Source organism: Equus asinus, chromosome 28, assembly GCF_041296235.1.
Source record: "Equus asinus isolate D_3611 breed Donkey chromosome 28, EquAss-T2T_v2, whole genome shotgun sequence".
Taxonomy (NCBI): Eukaryota; Metazoa; Chordata; class Mammalia; order Perissodactyla; family Equidae; genus Equus; species Equus asinus.
In genome coordinates, this window is record NC_091817.1 from 15,453,805 (window position 1) to 15,478,228 (window position 24,424).

Here is a 24,424-nt window from a genome sequence, read left to right on the forward strand (position 1 = left end):
AATCAGTGGTGGTACCAATATGCAGGGCTGTATATATCTTTTTCTTCAGAAATGCCCAGGAGCCTAGGTCTAGGAGTGAACAAGACGGATAGCTCGACTAACCCAGGCTTGTATTTTTGCCAGGAAGGTGCAGTAGAAGGAGAATGCTTTCTGAGAGTTAAAGGTAGTGGCAGAAGTGATGGTTGGTGGATGGTAGCTAAATAAGGAGGGAGGTAAAGACAAGAGGGGCCTGATACAGGTGAAGATACTAATGGTCTTAACGTTGAACAGGTAGAATAATAAGAGAGAGGGCTGGAAAAATAGGCTGTGGTCAGAGAGGTGAACAGACGGCACTGAGATTTCAAAAGTAAAACAATTCTGGTATATAAGGTCTAGAGTATGGCCATGAGAGTGAGTGGCTAAAGTTGATTAAGAATGAAAAACTCTGGGATTTTTGAAATGGAGATGGAAGAATTTGGGTGGGATTAGTTGCTGACCTGAATAATTCTTTCCTCTCTCCATGTATCAGACAGGTTGCCTGCATCAGGTGGGAACACATAGGCAGCAGAAGAGCTATTCAACTCTTACATTAACTCGAGGTAGAGAATGTCGTATAATAACTACATTTTCCCTCTCAGTCTCACACTGGGTCATAACTAACATGATAACACTTCTATTATTTTCAAATGGATCTGATGTCAAAACAATATGAAGAGATCCTTGAATTGAGGGAAGATCCAAGATGGCGCCGTGAGTAGTCCTCTTTGTCTCTCCCCCTTCGAGTCTACAATTATTTGGACACTTATCGCTTGACAAAGGATATCCAGACAGCATCTCAGGACGTCTGAGAGACCCACGCGACTATACATCGGAAGGCGGACGGACTTTCCTCCGGGAGGATGTGGAAATAGGTGAAAACTCTCCGACCCCGACGAGCAGCCTAGTACCCGCAAGCGGCTTTCTTCCAACGGACGCCCCCAGAGGAGCTACACACATCTAGGGCAGGAGCGAGCACACAACAGAGGAGCGACGGTGGAAACAGGTGACCAGAACCCTACCTAAACCCCCCGCAATTACTCCTAAACACAGAGGGAAACCTTGGAGTTGCACACCTGAGCCCGTGGGGAGAGTCTCTCCCCGCCATTGGCGGGGAGACCCCGCCTGGTGTTTGCGGTGCCCGGAGGGTCCCAGAGAGAGTCGCTGAGGGTACGGAGGTCTCCCAGCTGCCGTTGCCCGCCCTGTGGGAGTAGGGATTGCCGGAGATCTTGGAGACGACCGGGGCTGGGGGAACTTTCAAAGGCCGGCTCTGCGACCCGGAGGGGAAGCTCCGGAGTTCCGCCCGGGCAGCAGACAAAGCTCTCTGTCTGCCATTAGCAGAGGGGCCACGCCGAGCATTCACGTCTCCGGGAGAGGCCCGGAGAGAATCCCAGAGGGCGGGGCGAACCCCAGCTGCCGTTGCCCGCCCCGTGGGACTAGGGATTGCCGGAGATCTCGGAGAGGACTGGGGCTGGGGGGAGTTCCAGAGACCCAGCTTCGTAGCCTAGGGGGAAACCCTACAGGCTCACGGCAGCCTTAGGGAAAGCCTCTGCACAGCACCAGTAGAAGGCACCCAGCCGCCAGCCACAAGGCTGGAAGACCCCAGGGCAAAAGCAGCATAGCTAGGTGAACTAACCACAGACTGTAGAAGATGCCAATAGCTCTCCTGCGACCCATAGAGGACAAGTGAGATTTGGTGGGTGCCGACAGCAACGGAGCGACAAATATAAGTGATCCCACCCTTGGCCGCTGGAAAAGCCCATAACACCGTTGCAGACCCCAAGGAGAGAGCACATCTAGGTGGGCTGCAACAGTAGGCACCAGCAGCCTGAAGCCCCCCTGGGATGGCCCCAACGGCAGAGGAGGGAATCCAAAGGGCCACTGTGGCTACGAGGAGGGGCCCAGGCCCAGTTAGCAACTGCGGACAGGGTTCCTGGTTGGTGCAGTATAAACAACTGCTCCCCCACTGCAGCAGCTGAAACAAGTGAAAGGAGCAACTAAACTCTATCTCCATGTGAGGCACAAATCAACAACATCAAGCAATATGAAAAAATACATTAAATCTCCAGAACAGAAAGAAAGTAACAAATACACAGAAAGCAATCCCAAAGAAAATGAGATATATAACCTAAATGACGATGACTTCAAAACAGCCATCATTAAGATTCTCAATGAGTTAAGAGAGAATTCTGACCGACAACTCAACGAGTTCAGGAGCTATGTCACAAAAGAGTTTGATACGATAAAGAAGAACCAAACAGAAATATTGGAAATGAAGAACACAATAGAGGAGATTAAGAAAAATCTAGATGCTCTGAACAGTAGGGCCGATAATATGGAGGAAAGAATTAGCAATTTGGAAGATGGCAATATAGAAATGCTGCAGGCAGAGGAGGAGAGAGAAGCAAGACTTAAAAGAAATGAAGAAACTCTCCGAGAATTATCAGACACAATTAGGAGATGCAACGTAAGGATTATAGGTATACCAGAGGGAGAAGAGAAGGAGAAAGGGGAAGAAAGCCTATTCAAAGAAATAATGGCTGAGAACTTCCCAAATCTGGTGAGGGAGATGGATCTTCAGGTGACAGAAGCCAATAGATCTCCAAACTTTATCAATGCAAGAAGACCAACTCCACGGCATATAGTAGTGAAGCTAGCAAAAGTCAATGACAAGGAGAAAATATTAAGGACAGCCAGGCAAAAGAAACTAACCTACAAAGGAACCCCCATCAGGCTATCAGCAGATTTCTCAGCAGAAACTTTACAGGCTAGAAGAGAGTGGAATGATATATTCAAAAATCTGAAGGACAAAAATCTACAGCCGAGAATTCTCTACCCAGCGAAAACATCCTTCAAATACGACGGAGAAATAAAAACTTTCCCAGATAAACAAAAATTAAGGGAGTTCATTGCCACAAAACCTCCTCTTCAGGAAATCCTCAGGAAAACCCTCATTCCTGAAAAATCCAAAAAAGGAAAGGGGCTACAAAACCAAGAGCAGAGGAGATAAGTAGAAGGACAACAACAGAGAGTAGCAGCTCTACATCAGAACAGATTAAACCATGGGACGAGAAACAAAGGAAACTGAAGAAAACCGGAAAACAAGACACAAAATGGGAGTGGTAGGCCCCCACGTCTCAATAATCACTCTAAATGTAAATGGATTGAACTCCCCAATCAAAAGACACAGAGTGGCAGGATGGATCAAAGAACAAGACCCAACAATATGCTGCCTCCAGGAAACACACCTCAGCCCCAAAGACAAACACAGACTCAGAGTGAAGGGATGGAGAACAATATTCCAAGCTAATAATGAACAAAAGAAAGCAGGTGTCGCTATACTACTATCAGACAAGGTAGATTTCAAAGCAAAACAGATAAAGAAAGATAAAGAGGGACAGTATATAATGATAAAAGGGACTCTCCACCAAGAAGACATAACACTTATAAATATATACGCACCCAACACAGGAGCACCAAAATTTGTAAAGCAACTCTTAATAGAACTAAAAGAAGACATCAACAACAATACAATAATAGTAGTGGACCTCAACACACCATTAACACCAATGGACAGAACATCCAGACAGAAAATCAACAAGGAAATAATAGAATTAAATGAAAAATTAGACCAGATGGACTTCATAGATATATATAGAACACTTCATCCAAAAACAGCAGGTTACACATTCTTCTCAAGTGCACATGGAACATTCTCAAGGATTGACCATATTTTGGGAACCAAAGCAAACATCAATAAATACAAGAGAGTTGAAATAATATCAAGCATCTTTTCTGATCACAATGCTATTAAACTAGAAATCAACTACAAGAAAAAAGCAGAGAAAGGTGCAAAAATGTGGAGACTAAACAACACGCTTCTCAACAAACAATGGATCATTGAAGAAATTAAAGAAGAAATCAAATTTTATCTGGAGACAAATGAAAATGAGAACACGACATACCAAACCATTTGGGATGCAGCAAAAGCAGTCCTAAGAGGGAAATTCATCGCAATACAGGCTCACCTCACTAAACAAGAAAAAGCTCACGTAAGCAACCTCAAACGACACCTAACAGAACTAGAAAAAGAAGAACAAACAAAGCCCAGAGTCAGTAGAAGGAGTGAAATAATAAAAATAAGACCAGAAATAAATGATATTGAAACAAAAAAGACAATAGAAAGGATCAATGAAACAAAGAGTTGGTTCTTCGAAAGAATTAACAAAATTGACAAACCCCTAGCCAGACTCACCAAGAAAAGAAGAGAGAAATCGCAAATTAATAAAATCAGGAATGACAGAGGAGAAATCACAACAGATACCAATGAAATACAAGAGATCATAAGAGATTACTATGAAAAACTATATGCCAACAAATTGAACAACCTGGAAGAAATGGACAAATTCCTAGACTCCTACAATCTCCCCAAACTGAATCAGGAAGAAATGGAGAATCTGAATAGACCAATCACAAGTAAGGAAATAGAAACGGTAATCAAAAACCTCCCCCAAAACAAGAGTCCAGGACCAGACGGCTTCTCTGGAGAATTCTACCAAACATTCAAAGAAGACTTAATACCTATTCTCCTCAAACTGTTCCAGAAAATTGAGAAAGATGGAGAACTCCCTAACACATTCTATGAAGCCAACATCACTCTGATCCCCAAACCTGACAAGGACAACACAAAGGAGGAGAACTACAGGCCGATATCACTGATGAACATAGATGCAAAAATCCTCAACAAAATTTTGGCAAAGCGATTACAGCAATACATCAAAAAGATTATACACCATGATCAAGTGGGATTTATACCAGGGACACAGGGATGGTTCAACATCCGCAAGTCAATCAACGTGATACACTACATCAACAAAATGAAAAACAAAAACCACATGATCATCTCAATAGATGCAGAGAAAGCATTCGACAAGATCCAACACCCATTTATGATAAAAACCCTCAGTAAAATGGGTATAAAAGGAAAGTACCTCAACATAATAAAGGCCATATATGATAGACCCACAGCCAACATCATACTCAATGGACAAAAACTGAAAGCCATCCCTCTGAGGACAGGAACAAGACAAGGGTGCCCACTTTCACCACTCCTATTCAACATAGTACTGGAGGTGCTGGCCAGAGCAATTCGGCAGGAAAAAGAAATAAAAGGAATCCAAACAGGTAACGAAGAAGTAAAACTCTCGTTGTTTGCAGACGACATGATCTTATATATAGAAAACCCCAAAGAATCCACAGAAAAACTATTAGAAATAATCAACAACTACAGCAAAGTAGCAGGGTATAAAATTAACGTGCATAAATCAGTAGCATTTCTATACACTAACAATGAACTAACAGAAAAAGAACTCAAGAACTCAATCCCATTCACAATCGCAACGAAAAGAATAAAATACCTTGGGATAAACTTAACCAAGGAAGTGAAGGATCTATACAATGAAAACTACAAGACTTTCTTGAAAGAAATTGATGATGACATAAAGAGATGGAAAGACATTCCTTGCACATGGATTGGAAGAATAAACATAGTTAAAATGTCCATACTACCTAAAGCAATATACAGATTCAATGCTATCCCAATCAGAATCCCAAGAACATTCTTCACAGAAATTGAACAAAGAATCCTAAAATTCATATGGGGCAACAAAAGACCGCGAATTGCTAAAGCAATCCTGAGCAAGAAAAACAAAGCCGGCGGAATCACAATCCCCGATTTCAAAACATACTACAAAGCTACAGTGATCAAAACAGCATGGTACTGGTACAAAAACAGGTCCACAGATCAATGGAACAGAATTGAAAGCCCAGAGATAAAACCACACATCTATGGACAGCTAATCTTCGACAAAGGAGCAGAGGGCCTACAATGGAGAAAAGAAAGTCTCTTCAACAAATGGTGCTGGGAAAACTGGACAGCCACATGCAAAAGATTGAAAATTGACCATTCTTTTTCACCACACACTAAAATAAACTCAAAATGGATCAAAGACCTAAAGATTAGGCCTGAGACAATAAGTCTTTTGGAAGAGAATATAGGCAGTACACTCTTTGACATCAGTTTCAAAAGAATCTTTTCGGACACTGTAACTCCTCAGTTGAGGGAAACAATAGAAAGAATAAACAAATGGGACTTCATCAGACTAAAGAGCTTCTTCAAGGCAAGGGAAAACAGGATTGAAACAAAAAAACAGCTCACTAATTGGGAAAAAATATTTACAAGCCACTTATCCGACAAAGGGTTAATCTCCATAATATACAAAGAACTCACACTGCTTAACAACAAAAAAACAAACAACTCGATCAAAAAATGGGCAGAGGACATGAACAGACATTTCTCAAAAGAAGATATGAATATGGCCAATAGACACATGAAAAGATGTTCATCATCGCTAATCATCAGGGAAATGCAAATCAAAACTACACTAAGATATCACCGTACCCCTGTTAGATTGGCAAAAACATCCAAAACCAAGAGTGACAAATGTTGGAGAGGTGGTGGAGAAAAAGGAACCCTCATACACTGTTGGTGGGAATGCAAACTGGTACAGCCACTATGGAAAACAGTATGGAGATTTCTCAAAAAGTTAAAAATAGAAATACCCTATGACCCAGCTATCCCATTACTGGGTATCTATCCTAAGAACCTGAAATCAGAAATCTCAAGAGTCCGCTGCACCCCTATGTTCATCGCAGCATTATTTACAATAGCCAAGACGTGGAACCAGCCTACATGCCCAGAAACTGACAACTGGATAAAGAAGATGTGGTATATATACACAATGGAATACTACTCAGCCATAATAAAAGACAAAATCGGCCCATTCACAACAACGTGGATGGACCTCGAGGGTATTATGTTAAGCGAAATAAGCCAGTCAGAGAAAGACGAACTCTATATGACTCCACTCATAGGTGGAATTTAGTATATTGATAAGGAGATCTGATTGGCGGTTACCAGGGAAAAGGGGAGGTGGGGGGAGGGCACATAGGGGGAAGTGGTGTACCCACAACATGACTAACAAAAATGTACAACTGAAATCTCACAAGGTTGTAATCTATCATAACATTAATAAAAAAAAAACAATATGAAGAAGATCCACTTTTTCATGAAATAATTTCACAAGTGGACATACATTTCATATATGGAAAACTGGGGAAGTACAGCGTGCATTCGTTTCTTTTAGGTTGTCATAAAATTGTGATCTATCATATCAGTGGGGAATGAAAATGAATATGTGAGGGGCAATTCAAGAGAATCTGAAGTTTAAAGAAAGTAATGAATAGATGAATGGGAGGCAGATGTATCACCTGCAGAAAAGCCCGAAGGTGCTGGACCGTTAGAGTAACAACTGTAACAACAGCTCTGCACGCGGGATTCCACTTATGGGACTTCCCACGATTCTGTTCTCCATATGATAGAGGTGGCTTTTATTTTAAGATAGAAAGAATGGGAGCTTTATTCATGTTAGAAGTATAATCTGCCTTAATCATATAGCCTTTCTATCAAAATTTCTGCGGGTAAAAAAAATTTCTGTGGGTAAAACGAGTGGGTTCAATTTCAATGTTTTAAAGTTCTCTGATTGATCATGTAATGAAAGAGCCACACAGTGGGGATATGGTCAGTAAGAGCAAGGAAGAGGAACAAAGGGTCTGAATATTTCACAAGCTGGGTAGACAATACTTGGATAACCAAGTTAACCTTTAGCCTCCAATTAATCCCATCTACACTTTAAAATTTTTAAAAATACTTTATTTTTTAGATTCACGGCAAAGGTGAGTGGGAAGTACAGAGAGTTCTCATATATCCTCTGCATCACTCCTCTCACAGCCTCCCCCACCGTACATCCACGTTTATGACATAAGAGCAGACGGGGTTGCCGTTCCCAGTGAAGGTGGTGACGCACTGTCCAGCACCTCCCTTCAGGACTGAGGCACATATTCCCTGAGTCGCTCCAAGTGTTGCTGCTGATAGCTCCCAGCTAGGTTCCTACCTAGAAATTGTTCTCAGCCAAGGAAGCAGGCTCTCAGGAATCATAGCCCCTCCCTGGGGACTGCCTCCAGGCAATGCTTGATTGATGTTAGGAATACAGAGGCGTGGCTCCTTTCCATCAACTTGGGCCATGTCTGAAGGACCATCCTAGCTTCACAGCTCTCCATGCATCAGAGACCAACTTCTCCTGCCAATCCTGCCTTCCTCACTACTTCAGAGGTGTTGCTCCCAAGTCCAGAGTAAATCTCTGCATGCAAATCTCTGGGTCAGGATCTGTTCCCACACATCTTAAATATGGGAAGTTTCCCAAACATACATAAAATGTTGGTAATGCAACGCTTTAATGGGAGAGTAAAAATACGAGACTAAAATCAGAACACCTAGCTTTGTGTTCTAGTTTCGCTACTTAAAAGCTCTATCACTTTGGATAAATGAATTTCTCTGAGCCTCAGCTGCCTCATCTTTATTTATTTCTTTTTTGAGGAAGAGCAACCCTGAGCTAACGTCTGCTGCCAATCCTCCTGTTTTTGCTGAGGAAGACTGGCCCTGAGCTCACATCCATGCCCATCTTCCTCTACGTTATATGTGGGATGCCTGCCACAGCATGGCTTGCCAAGTGGTGCCAAGTCTGCACCCAGGATCCGAACTGGAGAACCTGGGCCAAGGAAGCGGAATGTGCGAACTTAACCACTGCGCCACTGGGCCGGCCCCTCGTCATCTTTAAATGGGGGATAATTCCTTATGAAACAAGAGTTACTTTGAGGACCCAAGCAGGAATATACCAACACACACACACGCTTTCAAATATAATGTAATATTCTTATTACAATTTATATGAACTGGCAATTTTGAAAACTAAGCCTAATTATTTTCACATTTTGTTATTTCACTGAAAAATTCTATTAGACGGCAAGTCAATATTAAGACTATACCAAAAAAATTTAATAATTGTCTACTATATGCTTGACCCTGTGCTATGTAACAGGTATACAAAGATGGCATGGTTGCCCCCAAAGAATTACAGTCTAGTGTGGAGAGGCATTTAATATAAACAGGTAAGTGTGATCAAGTTTTACAGATGCCAAAATGGCAGTAGTATGTACAAATATAATTGGAGGGGTAGTCATTTTTTGAAGGGTATCAGAAAAGGCTTCATAAAGGAGGTGAACTGTGAGGTGAGGAAGTTTTTAGGCAAGGTACCTTATTCCCAGTAAAGTTTTTTTGAGCCCTGAAGGATACTTTAATCATTTCTAAAGAGGAAAAACAATTTGATTATAACCTATAACAACTATTTTGTGTATATCTTTTATCACGCAGAGAATTTTCACAGAAATATTTACAACTAAGAGTTAAGTTTACTTACTGTTATCTTACGAGGACAGTCATTAGAACAGAGACCACTAAGAACTGTGGAAAAATAAAGAAAAGGCTATTATTACTGTTATAATGTAAGCCTATATTTAAAGTGAGTTCTATCTTTTCACCTAAAATCTGTTAATATGCTCTGTTGATTCATGAACACAAGCAGAAACCAATTCGATTTCTTTAGATCTGAGTAAATTAAGTTTTCTGTTGTTCATTTTATACCAATATTTCACAAGCCTTTATGAAACAGTCAAGATGCTATTTTGTGAAATATACAGGTGAGATAATTACTGATAGTTACATCATACCATACCTACTGTTGGTTCTATTTTCTAAGTGGTTAGCTAAATTCCAAGGATGACTTAGAATCTAACAGAAAAGCGCCAAATCCAAACCAATTAAAATGTATAGTGAGGGGGCTGGCCCAGTGCTGTAGTGGTTAGTTCGCACACTCCACTTTGGTGGCCTGGGCTTCACAGGTTTGCATCCTACGTGCAGACCTACACATTGCTCAGCAAGTCATGCTGTGGCTGCATTCCATGTACAAAATAGAAGAAGATGGGCACAGATGTTAGCTCAGAGACAATCTTCCTCAGCACAAAGAGGAAGATTGGCAACAGATGTTTGGTCAGGGCTTCCTCACCAAAAAAAAAAAAAAGTATACCGAGAAAAACAAATCAAACATTTAGCACTTTATATCTCAAACTAAACCTTTTCCATTTATCCAGTCAGTTTCTGGGTCAAAGATTCTGGCCACCCTTGATAACTAGTATGGAAAACATAACTATAAAATAATTGATGGGTCTACAACAAATATACAAAAATGACAATGACACATTTATTCTATAATCACAACAAAGAAACAGACAGAATATCTGAACATTCTTTATGTAAGCAACATGAGTTTTAAAACATAGCTATATTACCACCACTTCCCGTGAAGTGAGACCTTTGTAAGAAAGTGGACACTATGTGCTATTAAATATGCTATGTTACAAGTTAAAGAAAGACAGCTGACCGTTCTGCTCAAGCATGAATTATTTCAATAATAATTATGAATATTTGTTCAAATATATCCATAGGAAAATGGTTTCTTATTTATAGTCTATGAATGTGACACGACAATCATTCTAATAGAAATATTATACCTGGGCACAGCATAAAGTACAGACACCAAGAAAGGAGCATGGCATATCATCACAAAAGAAGAAGCTGTTCCTTTACCATAGCACGTTTACATGAACAACTGAGGACACAGTGAAATAAACATTTTACACTTGCAAGAACGGCTTCCAAAGTTTAAGTGTCCTAGCCCAGTAGTGTCTGGTTCTCATCCTTTCCTTCTCAAACTGTCCATGACCTGACTTTGCCCTCTCCTTTGCTCCTCTTCTCTCAGCTCTAGGCAGACTGGTGCTTCTTCTCCACTTGTCCCAAAATGGTTTTCATGAACTTTCATTTAAACCGTTATCTTGCTGAACAGTAATTACTTAATCACAAGTCTGCCTTTGAACTATATGTAAGCTCTGCATCATTTTATCCTTATTTTCTCAGGGCCTAACCCAATGCATTTGCTCAATAAACACTTGTTAAAGAAGGGAAAAGATGGATTATTCAATAAATGGTATGAGATAATTTATTATATGGAGGAAAATGAAGTTAGACTTTAACTCATAACATAAAAATTACATTTGGGAAAGACACAAATAATACAAAGAAGTCTTACATTTCAATAATAAAAAGACAACCCAATTAAAAAAATGAGCAAGGGATCTGAATAGGCATTTCTCCAAAGAAGATATAGAGATATAGAAAGCTCATGAAAATAGCTCAACATCATCAGTAATCAGGGAAACGCAAACCAAAACCACAATGAAATGTAGACTATTCACAATATCCAAGAGCTGGAAGCAACCCAAATAAATGCCCAATGACAGATCAATGGAGAAACAAAATGTAGTATATACACACAATGGAATATTATTCAGCTTTAAAAAGGAAAGAAATCCTGTCACCTGTTACACATGGATGAACCTTAAGGACATTATATTAAGTGAAATAAGCCAGTCACAAACAGACAAATATTGTACAATTCCATTTATATGAGGTAGTCAAATTCATAGAAACAGAAAGGAGAATGGTGGTTCCCAGAGGCTGGGGTCGGGGGGAGGAGGGGCAGTTGTTGTTAAATGGGTACAGAGTTTCAGATGTGCAAGATGAAAAAGTTTGGAGATCTGTTTCATAACAATGTGAATATACTCACCTCTACAGAGGTGTACACTTAAAAATGGTTAATGATGGTAAATTTTATGTTACATGTTTTTTACCACAATAAAAAAAAATGGTTACACTGGTAAAAAACAAAACAAACCAATAGATACCACTTCATACCCATTAAGATGGGTATAATAAAAAAGTCAAATAATAACAAATGCTGGTGAGAATGTTAAGAAATTTGACCCTTCATACACTTCTGATGGGAATGTAAAGTGGTCCAGCTGCTCTGGAAAAGTATCTGGCAATTCCTTAAAAGGATAAATATAGAGTTCCCATTTAACCCAGCAATTCCATTCCTAGGTATACCTCAAGAGAAATTAAAATATATGTCCACACAAAAACTTGTACATGAATGTTCACAGCAGTATTTTTCATAATAGCCAAAAGGTGGAAACCATTCAAATGTCATCAACTGATGAATGGATAAACAAAATGTTGGTATATTTATATAATGGGGCATTATTTGACAATCAAAAGGAATAAAGCACTGATGCATGCTAAAACAAGGATGGACCTTGAATACATTTTACTAAGTGACAGAAGTCAGTCACAAAAGACCACACATTATATGATCCCACTTATATGAAATGTGCGGGATATGCAAATCTATGGTACAGAAAGGAGTGGTTGCTTAGGGCTGGGAAGACTGAGGGTAATAGCTAGAGGGCAGAGGGTTTCTTCTGTGGTGATAAAAATGTTCTAATATTGATTGTGGTGATGGTTGCATAATTCTGTGAATATCCTAAAAGCCATGGAATTGTTTACTTCAAATGGGTGAATGGTATGGTATGTGAATTATATCTCAAAGCTGTTACAAAATAAAAAAGAAACCATAAAATTTACAAAAACTAATGACAAGGGGGTGAACTATTTTTTTTTGTTGGCTGAGGAAGATTTGCTCTGAGCTAACATCTGTGCCAATCTCCCTCCACTTTATATGTGAGTCGCCACCATAGCATGGCTGCTGAGTGGTGTAGGTCTGTGCCTGGGATCCGAACCCATGAACTTGGGCCGCTGAAGTAGAGTGTGCTAAACTTAACCACTACGCTGTGGGGCTGGCCCCAAGGGGGTGAACTTTTTTAAACATACATTACAAAGAAATACTATCACTAATATACAAAGAGCTTCTAGGTTTGAGTTAGAGGATGATAATCCAATAGAAAACAAAGTTATCAAAGAAGCAATATCGAGAAGATAAAATGCAAATAATCAAAAACCATGAAGAAAGACACTCAATCTCACTAGCCACGAAAAAAATCAATGTTATACCTAACAAACAGGCAAAAAACAAAAGACTGATAAAAATGTCTGTAGGAAAAACAATAAAATCAAAGATAAATGATAAACTAGGGAAAATATTTGCAACATATATCACAAAAGATTAATTACCCTAATATATATTATAGTGCATTTATAAATCAATAAGAAAACGAAAACGGACAAGGATCATTCATAGAAGTAAAACTATAAATGGCTCTTAAACATATGAAAAGATGCTGAATTTTACTCAGTATAAGAAAAATGCAAAATAAAAGCGACAATACTTTCCACTTGGGTAAGTGGTAAAAATCAAAAAGTTTAATAACCCATTGGGTTGGTGAAGGTGTTAGGAAACATGCATTGTCATACTATACTGCAGGTGGATGTGTAAAGTGACACGATGTCTACAAAGAGACATCTGTTAAAACAAATAATACTTATACTATAAAGTCCAAAACCAGGCAGAATTAATCTACAGTGTTGGAAATTAGTGGTTACCTTTATGTGAAGTGGGTTAGTAACAAATAAGAGGGCATGAGGAAGCTTCCGGTTGCTGGTAACACGTGTTTCTCGATCCGGGTGTAATAATACGGGTGCATTTACTTTGTGAAAATTTATAGACCTGTGTACTTATGTGTACTTTTCTGTATGTTATATTTCAATAATATGTTCATTTTAAAAATGCACATTTATTATTTTTAATGCTTTCATTTTTATGAATTTATCCTACAGGATATTCACTGTGCATTATTTATAACAATAAGAGACTGAAAATAATCTTGATATCAATAAAGAACTTATTAGATTGTGTTGTATCCATACTACGTGATACTATTAGTAGCTAAAATAATGAGGCAGCTCTAGATTATATTACTATGGTATAATCTCCAAGATATGTTGTTAAGTGTAGAAAGCAAGGTCTAGAACCGTCATTTATGTCAAATAAAATTGTATACACATATATGCTTGTATATTCATAAAATATCTTGGATAGACACTAAGAAAAGGTTGTCTTTGGGAAGAAGAATTGGACCATTGGGAGACAGGCATGAAAAGGAGACATACTTTTCACTATACACTCTTCTGTATTGTTTTCATCATTTGCATGTATTACCTATTTTAAAAACTAATTACTGAGAAAAATTTAGAGCTCTCAGCTGAACATGCGGCAGACTAGACAGTGTCATACTCTGGTGGGAATATAAATGCCTACCACTTCTGGGAAAGGTAATTTGGTATTATCTACTAACATTAAAAACATAGCCCCTCGGGGCTGGCCCATGGCCGAGTGGTTAAGTTCGCGCGCTCCGCTGCAGGCGGCCCAGTGTTTCGTTGGTTCGAATCCTGGGTGTGGACATGGCAGTGCTCATCAAACCACGCTGAGGCAGCGTCCCACATGCCACAACTAGAAGGACCCACAACGAAGAATATACAACTATGTACCGGAGGGGCTTTGGGGAGAAAAAGGAAAAAATAAAATCCTAAAAAAAAGAACGTAGCCCCTCAACTCATCAGTTTCATGTCTATGAAATATTGGAAACCACTTATGTGTCCACCAAAAGAGCAAATGCTAAACAAATTGTGGAACATCTATAGTAGTATGGAATGACATGGAGCGATTAAAAGAAGGAGGGAGACCTGTAAGTCATGACTTGAAAGCGTGTTTATACTCTCTTGCTAAGGTGAAAAAACAAGACGTAGGCAAATATGTTTAGTAAGATTCTATTTACAGATGTATGTGTTGCATGAATCTCACAAATATAAAATTAGGTAAAAGAAACCAGACACAAAGAGTACATACTACGTGATTGTTTTTATAGGACATTCAGAAAAGGGAAAGCTAATCTATGGTGACAGAGATCAGAATAGTGGTTACACTTTGGTAGGGAGTACTGACTGAGTGGGGGGATATGAGGGACCCTTCTGAGGTACTGTAAATATCTTGATCTGGGTGTGGCTGTGATTTTTTATTTAAAATTTTTATTTAAAATTTCACCAAGCTGTATACTTTACCTTATTTACTCTATACACCCACTGCTACCACCTTCTCTCCACTGTCCCATCGCCTCATGCCTGGATGACTGCATTCCGAGGTGGTCACCCCAGGGCCGACCTCTTAATTACGAACACCTAGCTTCTCCCTTTGAACACTGATGCAAAATTCATCTTCTTAAACCACACAGTTGACCACAGGCTCTCTCTATGAAGAACTTAAACAGTAAATCGTGGTGGTTAATTTTATATGTCACCTTGACTTGGTCATAGGGTGCCTAGATATTTGGTCAAACATTATTCTAGGTATTTCTGTGAGCTTGTTTTGTATGAGATTAATATTTAATTGGTAAACTGAGTAAAACAGATTGCTCTTCATAATGTGGGTGGGCCTCATCCAATCAGTTGAAGACCTGTGTAAGAATTATCCAGCCTAATGGCTTTCGAAGTGAAACATCAGCTTTTTCTGCTTGATGAACTGGCACTTTGATTCTTCCTGGTTCCATAGCTGCCTGATGGCCTTTTGACTCAAAATGGGACGTTGGCTCTGCAGATTTTGGACTTGCCAGTTTCCATGACTGTATGAATCAATTCTTTAAAATAAATCTCTCTCTCTCTCCTCTATTGATTCTGTAGTACAGTAAGTATTTGCAGTTATTGCATCACGGACAAAATCTTCTCTTTGCCATAGCTGCCCTTTCAGCAATGGATACCATCAATATTCTCCCTTAGTAATCTTCAACCTAGTGCAAGAAAGTGAGTTTCTACTTCTCACCATCTGCTCATTCTCTATTACTGTGATCATGGCCTCCCACCTGGAATGTTACGCCACTACCCATTTTGGTCATTCCAACTCTTAATCATCTTTCTGGATATAGGTTCTCACCTACCATCTCCAAAGAAGCCTTCTTTGACTTTAATAATTTTATAGCAGATATAATTCCATTTCAACATTTGAGTACAAAGCACTTTTCACTGTCCTTTAGCTATTTTACATGCATACATCTTCCTCTTCCAAGTAGACAGATGCTTATTGATAGTAATAAATGCCTGCTACGTAAATGTGTAGATCCTCACTGAGAAAAACTGAGTAATTAATGTTCAAAAGCCAAAACAATAATGTGCAATGTGGGAGAACATACTGGATCTAGTGACTGGAAGTGCTAAGAAATGGATCTATTTCCAAAATCCCCTTTACAGACACACACACACCTACTTTTTATAATAACGTTATTGAGATATAAATCATATACCATACCATTCACCCATTTAAAGTGTCCTATGCAAGGGTTTTTAGTATATTCCTCCAGTTGTGCAACCATTACCAGAATCAATTTTCATTACTTCAAAAAAGAAACTTGTGCCCTTCAGCTGTCATGCTCCAGTCCTCCATTCCCACACCCAGCCCAAAGCAGCCACTAATCTACTAATCACCTACTGTGTCTATATACTTTTCTGAATATTTTGAGTACGTCATTGTAGAAAAAATTAAAAAATATAGATAAGTAAAAGGAAGAAAATAAAAATCACTTGTGATCCAACCATTCAGATATTGTCATCAATTTGCTGTAAGTAGCACATTGTCATAGAGTGAATGTTTGTGTCTCCCCAAAGTTCGTATGTTGAAGTTCTAACCCCTAGCGTAGCTGTACTTGGAGATGGGGCCTCTAAGGAAGAAAGTAAGGTTAAATGAGATCATAAGGGATCTGAAAGGATTAGTGTCCTTGCAAGCTTGCTCTCTCCCGACATGCACAAAGAGCACACGAGACGGTGGCCATCTACAAGCCAAGAGAAGAGGCCTCAGAACGAAATCTACCTTGCTGGCACCTTGATTTTGGACTTCCAGCCTCCAGAACTGTTAGAAATAAATTTCTGTTGTTTAAGCCCCCCAGTCTGTGGCACTTTGTGACGACAGGCAGAGTAGACTAATACACATACTTAGTTTTTTTTTTTTTTTAGTTTTAAGTAAATGAAATCAGGCTACACACAATTTTGTAATCTTTTTGGTTAATGTAACAAACTTTTCTAATATCATTAAATATACTCTATCATATAACTGCATGGTATTCCATTGTATGTATGGATGGATACATACACACATGTACGCACGCCCATTCTCCTCATTAGGACATTTAGGTTCTCCTCCATTCTATAAGTCAACTTAAATTTTTCCTCTTAAAAACACTGAAAGATCGCCTTTATAGAAATGGTACGTTATGGATAAATCTTTGGTGCATTATACACAAATTTCTGGCACATCTCTGATAATTTCCTCGAGATAAATTCATAGAAATATCTTAAAGCTTTTGGATGTATATTGCCCCGCACCTCGTTTTGTTATTTCCAGAAGGGGAAACTGAAGCTTGGGCCCATACATTATTCAAAGTCACAAAGCAAATGGAACTCTTTTGAAAGACCATGTGGCCACTAGACACTCATTAAAAAGACATTACCCTACTTTTATGGGAGATGGGAAATCAATGAACCATTGGATTATTTTATTTTCTGTGTAAGATAAAATGTCTGTGTCTTGTTTAGCATAGTTCAGAGTATTTACTCAAAATTATGTAATAGTGTCTTTCAGTTTGTATATAGCAAGCTAAAAATTGGTTTCCTGTGTCTATTTTTGTCTTTTACAAGACTTCCTCTGTCAAATTTGAAGTTTCATATTATAGCAATAGAATCAAAATGATAAGACTTAAATGTATCATACATATATACATATCATACATTTTTGTCATATATATTATACAAATATATGTTTTATAAAAAGAGATGTCTACATAATACAAATAGAATATGCATTTCCTTGGTTTTTGCAACCACAGATGCAAGAAGCAATGATACTAATCCTTGAGCTTAATTAATTTTCCGGTTGATAATATTGTTTAATTAGGAATTCAGAACTCCCAAATACTATCATAAAAGTTAAACTGTTCTTAGCCTGAAATTATTATTTCAGCCACAGACAACTAGGACTTTTCCCAGCGCCGTCGGCGTGGCTGCTGCAGCAGGTGAGGCGGACTCGGACTGCATGGTTTCTGGGCTCAACTAGCTGTGTATATTAGATATAAGACAGAAAAAGAATGTTTTTAGCTGTGTTCAGTAATTACACGGCTCTTTAAGGGAATACTACAGAAGAGCGGAATTTTACTTTTAGCTGTGGCTCTATCCCTAAATCTCCCTGTGACTCACCCTTTAGTTTTCCTATCGGAAAAAAAGGGACACATCCGCACTTCTTACTATTTTCTTCCCCTCTTGAGTTAATAAAATTAAAAAAAATCTGAAAAGTGTTAGGTTTCCTCAAATGTACAGGTTGTATAAAGAAAATTTTTATTTTCACTTCTCATATTTTTCAGTATATTAATGTGACAGGCTTATCAGTACAGTTTAAATCACAGCTCACTAAAATTAGACACAACTTCTTCAAAAAGAAAGAAGTGAACTAAACGTTGCTGAGAAACACAATATAGCATATATTTTATATATGTGTTTATAGATGCGTTAGTTCATCTTATTAATAGTTTTTTTCTGTTAGTTTCTATTCATATTAGATTAATTATACTAAGTCTACAGATCATGAGTGTTCATCAAGAATAAATCCCAAAGTGACTATTTGATACCAACATTGGCTAAAAACCATATGCTTAGCTCCTTTCAGGCACCCTATTCATACAGGAGACAGGAAATTCTATCTAGGGCCATCTCCTGCTGTGTGAACCAATGCGAAGTGTGGGCATGGACAGATTCTTCACTTCTCTCTGCTTTACAGTTTAGAAAAATCTTTAAAACAATGTGGTTGGATAAAATGATTTATAAGGTTTACACAAACTCCCAAATCCTATAATTCCGAACTGGGATCTATCTTGCTATTAGGTAGTGTTAGGCACTTCACATCCACCCTAGCACAGAGGGAAGTGGTTTGATTTTAAAGGGCCCTTTGTGTAAGTTTGCTCATATATGACAAAATTATCTGGAAAAGTGGAAGCCTTGAATAGGCAGGGTCTGAATGAATGAGGCTGGATCATGGATGATGCATACTTTCTAAAGTCAGAAATGCAGAGGAGAACCAGGAGTATAACTTTTTATTTTATAAGCTAATTTTCTCCTTTCTCTGTACACAAAATGTAAGATTATACTATTTTTAAAAGTTACACATTCTCACATATTTTCATTTCAAAATTATCAAATACAGATACTACTCTATGAGACAACCCACGTAGACACCTGGTGGAGGGCCTGGCACAGGAAATATGATAAATATTAGCTCCTGTTGTTCAGTTGTTGAAATAAACTATGGATTCCATAATTCTGGATTCCAGGATTTAAAACTATCAGCTTTCACTGCTGCAGCTTCTTTTGGTGTTCTTGAAACTTTGGCAACCAGCAGAAGCAGCCAGAAAATGCTCAGTGCTTATTGTATTTATATCTAATAATTGGCAAAGGGTACAGATTTTTAAAATACTTTTCCAGATTTTCCAAATGCTTTGCAATAGGCTGCCCTTTTTTTTGTAATCAGAAGACAAAACGAAATAAATGCCAAACCAAAACTTTACCAATAAAAAAAGGAATAATGGTTTAAAATTCTCTTGCATAATCAAAGAAGTAAAAGGGTAGACTGTCATGGCGTTTCTACAAATGTCCCCCTGAAATTACAGTTTTAATACCCTGTAATGTTAAACTTACGAACAAGTAAAAAGTACCGGCAGTCTATTAAATCAGTGCAAGAATGTAATTTCCCCAGTGACATCAGAGTAAACATTCCATCCTTTGTGCTTTAGTCAGGAAAGACCCCACTACTAAATGCTCTAAGACAGAATTTATTATTTTTACAGCAAAAGCTCACTTCCTAGAAGTGGGAAGTTATACATTTTTCTAGAAAAGCATATGGTTGTGAGTGAAGTAAAACATTTTTCTTAAGCACCTATAACAACAACGGGGAAGGTGTGCTAAAATACATAAAGAGCCCATATGGAAAAGGGAACTTTAATGGGGCAGATACCAGTATACAATTCCAGCTTTCCACTATTTGGATTTTTTGCCACTGTGAGTTTCTTGAAGTCAAGAACTGTTTTTATTTGTTTGGTTTTTAAGTTTCCTCTATGCTTCTCATTTCAAGTATCAATAAATGTTTTCCTACTACCTACTTGATTTTGGTTGAACCAGAGTCTAACTTTTAGAAGTTTAAAGATTTTTAACCATTTCATAAACTTTCGTAAATTATTAGTATTTGTAACCATATTCAAAATTCTATATAGATTTCACATTTTATAATATCCTTTTAAATAAACTGTTATAAAAAGTAATTTCTAATACCCCTAGACTTTGAAAAACAAAGTTGTTTTCAAAAGATTTACACAGTAAAAGAAGATAGGCTATTCACAGAATTAAATGAAAAACTGTAATTAAAATTCTTAATGAGCTATGTGAATTACCAGTTATTAGTAGATTACATTAGTTTAAAACATGACTACTGGGATGTGCAATTCATAAGTTTTCTTTAAAGTGACAAAGCTTAGAATCTTGACATTTCATGTTAAACCACACTATACATTATAGCCCACGTATTCTTACAGATATTTAAAGTACGTCCAGCTTTGTCATTCAGTTTACGTTAGCTACTTTTCACAAATGCCAGAACCAAAAAATAGCAATAATCATGCATAAATACTGTAAAACCAAGCCAATGTGCAGGTTGGGAGAAAGATGAGTAGAAGAAAGTCAAAGTAGTAAAGGTCAATACTGTATAATGGTTTTAGGAGCATTTAAAATAAAAAATCCTTGTCTCGATTATGGGTCACTCTTCGTATTCATTCTCCGAAAATGTTTTTAGTTTTTGTTTCCTTAAGACACATGAATACAAAGCAAATATCATAATCAAATATGTGTGAAATAAAGCCCCCCATTCTTGTCATTTAGACATTATTTTAGACATTATATGGAAACCTCTTTTTGTCTGTTATTGATTACCTATCTTTCACATATTTTTCTAAATTAAAAAATTGTATGCTCATCGTAAAAAACAAATACAGAAACATATGAAGCAAAAAGTGGATCAGCTTTCAAGTAATTTTGACCCTGTTCTCTTCATGTGCAAACATATCAAATATTAAATGTGAGAGGTATACGTTGTATGCACACATAATTTTTTATACACATAAGTATATTTTTATACACATATAATGTTAAAATTTTTGCTAAATTCGGGAGAGTCTTGACCTTTAAAAACATATTTGGTTCACAGTAAATATACTTGAAAAACTTTTAGTAAATAATCTGCATTTTAATGCAAAACATAAATATTTACTTCAATTCTCTAAATATCACTACAATGACTAAAAAGGCATGAAAATAAAAGTGTGTGGTCATCAATGGCAGATATTTTAAGTAATTTCTAAAGGTTATTAAATAGGTAAATAACATTGAGAAAACAGCCGCTTAGCGCTGAGCAGGTCAGAGAGTCAACGGGGCCACAGTGGCTGTACTCCCAGCAGACCACTGAAAGCCTGTAACCTCGGAGCTGCAGCAGCTGAGAGCAAGCCATGGCGGGGCTAGGGGAACACAGCGGAGCCGAAGGACTCCCAGAACTGTGCCGAGGCTCATAGAGGGGGGAACTACATTTGTCACTTGGAGGTTCTTGCTAGCTAAGTAAAATGGGTAATTTGCTGGTACTTATACATAGGGTCCTAAATAATTTTAGAGTATTGCCAAAAAAACCAAACCTCTGAACCCGTATGGTGCAATAATACAAAATGGCTCAGCAAAGCAGTGAGACTGCCTAATAAACTGTGCCCCCCGTAACTCTCCTCCTCTTCCTCCCACTGGAAAGCACAACTCTGCTCAGACTCAGAGTCTGATGACACCCCACGCTGAGGCCATGGGCGTGGGTAAGTCAGGTGCTCTTGGGGTGCCCGTCACTAGTGAATCTCACAGAGTGGCTGCAGTTCAGCACCAAGGCATCACTTTGCTGTGTTATGTGAGAACCTCAAAGCCACCATTTTGCTCAAATACGTCCACCTCTGCTCAGCTCCCAGCCTGCATGCCCTGAGGAGCTCCTGCATGGGCAGGGGAGAAAAGGAGTAGTGGGAATTGTCTGCTGGGCAGAACTGCATGTGACACAAGTGCTTTTGCTACCCACATTACCTTTCAACACTGATTCTGTTTACAAATATAAGCAGAGAAAAATTCTCAGACACATGAAAAAAAACTCAACAGCTTAAAAGAAGGAAGACCAAAGTGAGTAATCAGATAAACAGTCCCTACCTAAATAGGACAATATGTGGGAAAAGGAGAGAATTTCAAGACTATCATACTATTTGCAAGAAGAAAATGGAACAGTATTATATTTATATAGCAAAATTAGTGTTGATATGTAACGGCAAGAGAAAGATATTTTAACACACACCAGTACTCAGAAATATATTAACCTACGTACAAATTTCTGAAAGTCACTTGAGGAAGCACTCCACTAAAAGAAGCAGGAATTCGAATGAAGAAAGGAAAAGATGTGGTATCTAAGTGAAATGGTGGCAATAAAGCTGGTAAAACTTGTTAAGTTTAAATAACCACTGATAATATGGTTGTGAATTGTCAAAAAGGATTTGCAAAACAGAAGTCACAAAAGGTAAAACAAAATAAATCATCCAGAAATAAACTTCCACATTGTTTCAATAAAATCTGGAAGCAGGCAAAAGAATAAAATGTTTTAAAGGTCTCATCTTATTTGGGAAGTAAAAGGTGAAGATGCAGTTACAATTTTAAAAGTGCCAGGGAAATATAGGTTCATATATGCGTCTTAGAAATTTGAGTTCAGTATTAGTAAGATAGAATTAGAATGCAGAACCTCCAAGTGTAGCTGGCAGGAATGAGAAAAAAATTAGAGCTAGGAACTAGTTCTGATTCAAGGGAGCTAGGGAACCCCAAAATTCTGCAGTCCACAGGGTCCCCTGTCTTCACACAAGTGTTGGGAAACCGTTCTGTGATCTGTGGCGTTGCGGGAATCAGCAGGGAAACAGGCAGAAGGATAATTTTACCCTTCCCCAGCCACATACAAAAGCTTAAGTACCCAAATTTCCTCAACTGAACAACACTGACATTTAGCACAGGCTGGTTTAAGCATTAGAGTAACAGAATAATTTCAGATCAAAATCAACCCTGGACATCATAGACAGCTTTGTAAGGGTAATTACATACTAGTAACTGTCTGACTTAGGGCAAACAACTACTAATCGAAAGGAAGAGTGGAACGGCACCTCAAAATAGCTAGAAGGTTATTTTTCCCAAATGACTGCTTTAAATTGGTATCTCACTTCCCATGACCTTTCTGTAAAGTATGTTATTTATGTTAACATCTTTATAATGCAAATATAATTTATATAAATGTAAAATTTATATATAATATATATAATGGAAATATAATTACTTGTTTTCTAAAACTAAAACCTCCTGCACCAACTTGGCTATTTCTGGGTCTGAGTGTGGAGACGTGAGAAAACTTTCCCTAGGCTACTGTTACTCAGAGGGCAGTGCTGCCCAGTGGTACCCATCCTGACTTAGACGAGGAAGTCACAGGCCACAGATTCTCAAGAGACTCTGTGGATTTTAAACTTTTTACATGAAATTTTTTAAACATATACAAAATCAGAAAGAACAGTATAAAGAACCCCACTCACACTTCACACGACTTCACTTGTCAACAACATCTATATTCCGTTTCCTACATCCCTGGACTACTTTAAAGAAACACCTCAGACATGTCTTTTCATTTTCAAGTAGTCTGTTGTCTCATTATTTAACTCTTTAAGTAAGTTTGCTTTATCCCCAAGCAGGACCATAATGTGTTTATAAGCATTCTGTTACTACAGTTATAATTTATGGTCTGCTTTAAGGACAAAAACCGTTAATAGTTTTATTAGGACTAATTGTTTTTCATTCAACAGATACTTATCAAGGGTCTACAACATACCAGACACTAGTGTCAACAGACAGAAGTAACTAAATATACACATTTTGATTTCATACAGAACAAATTTTCCAGCAACTAAACTGACTCAGAAGAAGTGTGTGTTGCTGTCCGAGGAGGTGAGCTTTACTCCAAGGCATTCAAGAGAAGCTGGCTGAGATGGCACATTGGGTTGGGCTTGGGCAAGATGCCTTCTGAGGCCTTTCTCATCTCTAAAATTCCCTCATCTTTTTGTAATTTTTAAAAATGTAAATGAACAAATACCAAGGAAGGATTGAGGATCCTAAATTATATGTATGCATTTTTCTACATGGACAATTTCCAAATGATCAATTAAAAACAAAAAAGGTGAGACTGGCTTCTGCCTCACACTGAGAACGGCCTTCTCTCTTTAGCATTTCATTATTATTATTATTACAGCTGGGAATTGGAATCCCTTCTCAGTTAGGAAAACCCTATGCTCTGATTCACTTCTGCCTCCCATGACTGACAACCTCTGCTTCGGAAAGGGCCTGCAGACTCAAGCAGGGCACAGCGGCATTGCA

At 38.2% G+C, this 24,424-nt stretch overlaps 1 protein-coding gene across 4 annotated transcripts in view; it reads right to left on the reverse strand.

Annotated features, from left to right (window-relative positions):
• ITFG1 (integrin alpha FG-GAP repeat containing 1) overlaps positions 1 to 24,424 on the reverse strand; it is a 284,107-nt gene that overhangs the window by 74,676 nt on the left and 185,007 nt on the right. For 2 of the 4 annotated variants that reach the window (XM_014867980.3, XM_070500645.1), the window contains exon 13: positions 9,390 to 9,433. The exons of the other annotated variants lie outside the window; for them this stretch is intronic. In XM_014867980.3, coding sequence (XP_014723466.1) covers positions 9,390 to 9,433 — 44 coding nt within the window. The remainder of the gene's footprint in view (positions 1 to 9,389; positions 9,434 to 24,424) is intronic. 4 annotated transcript variants of the gene reach the window in all.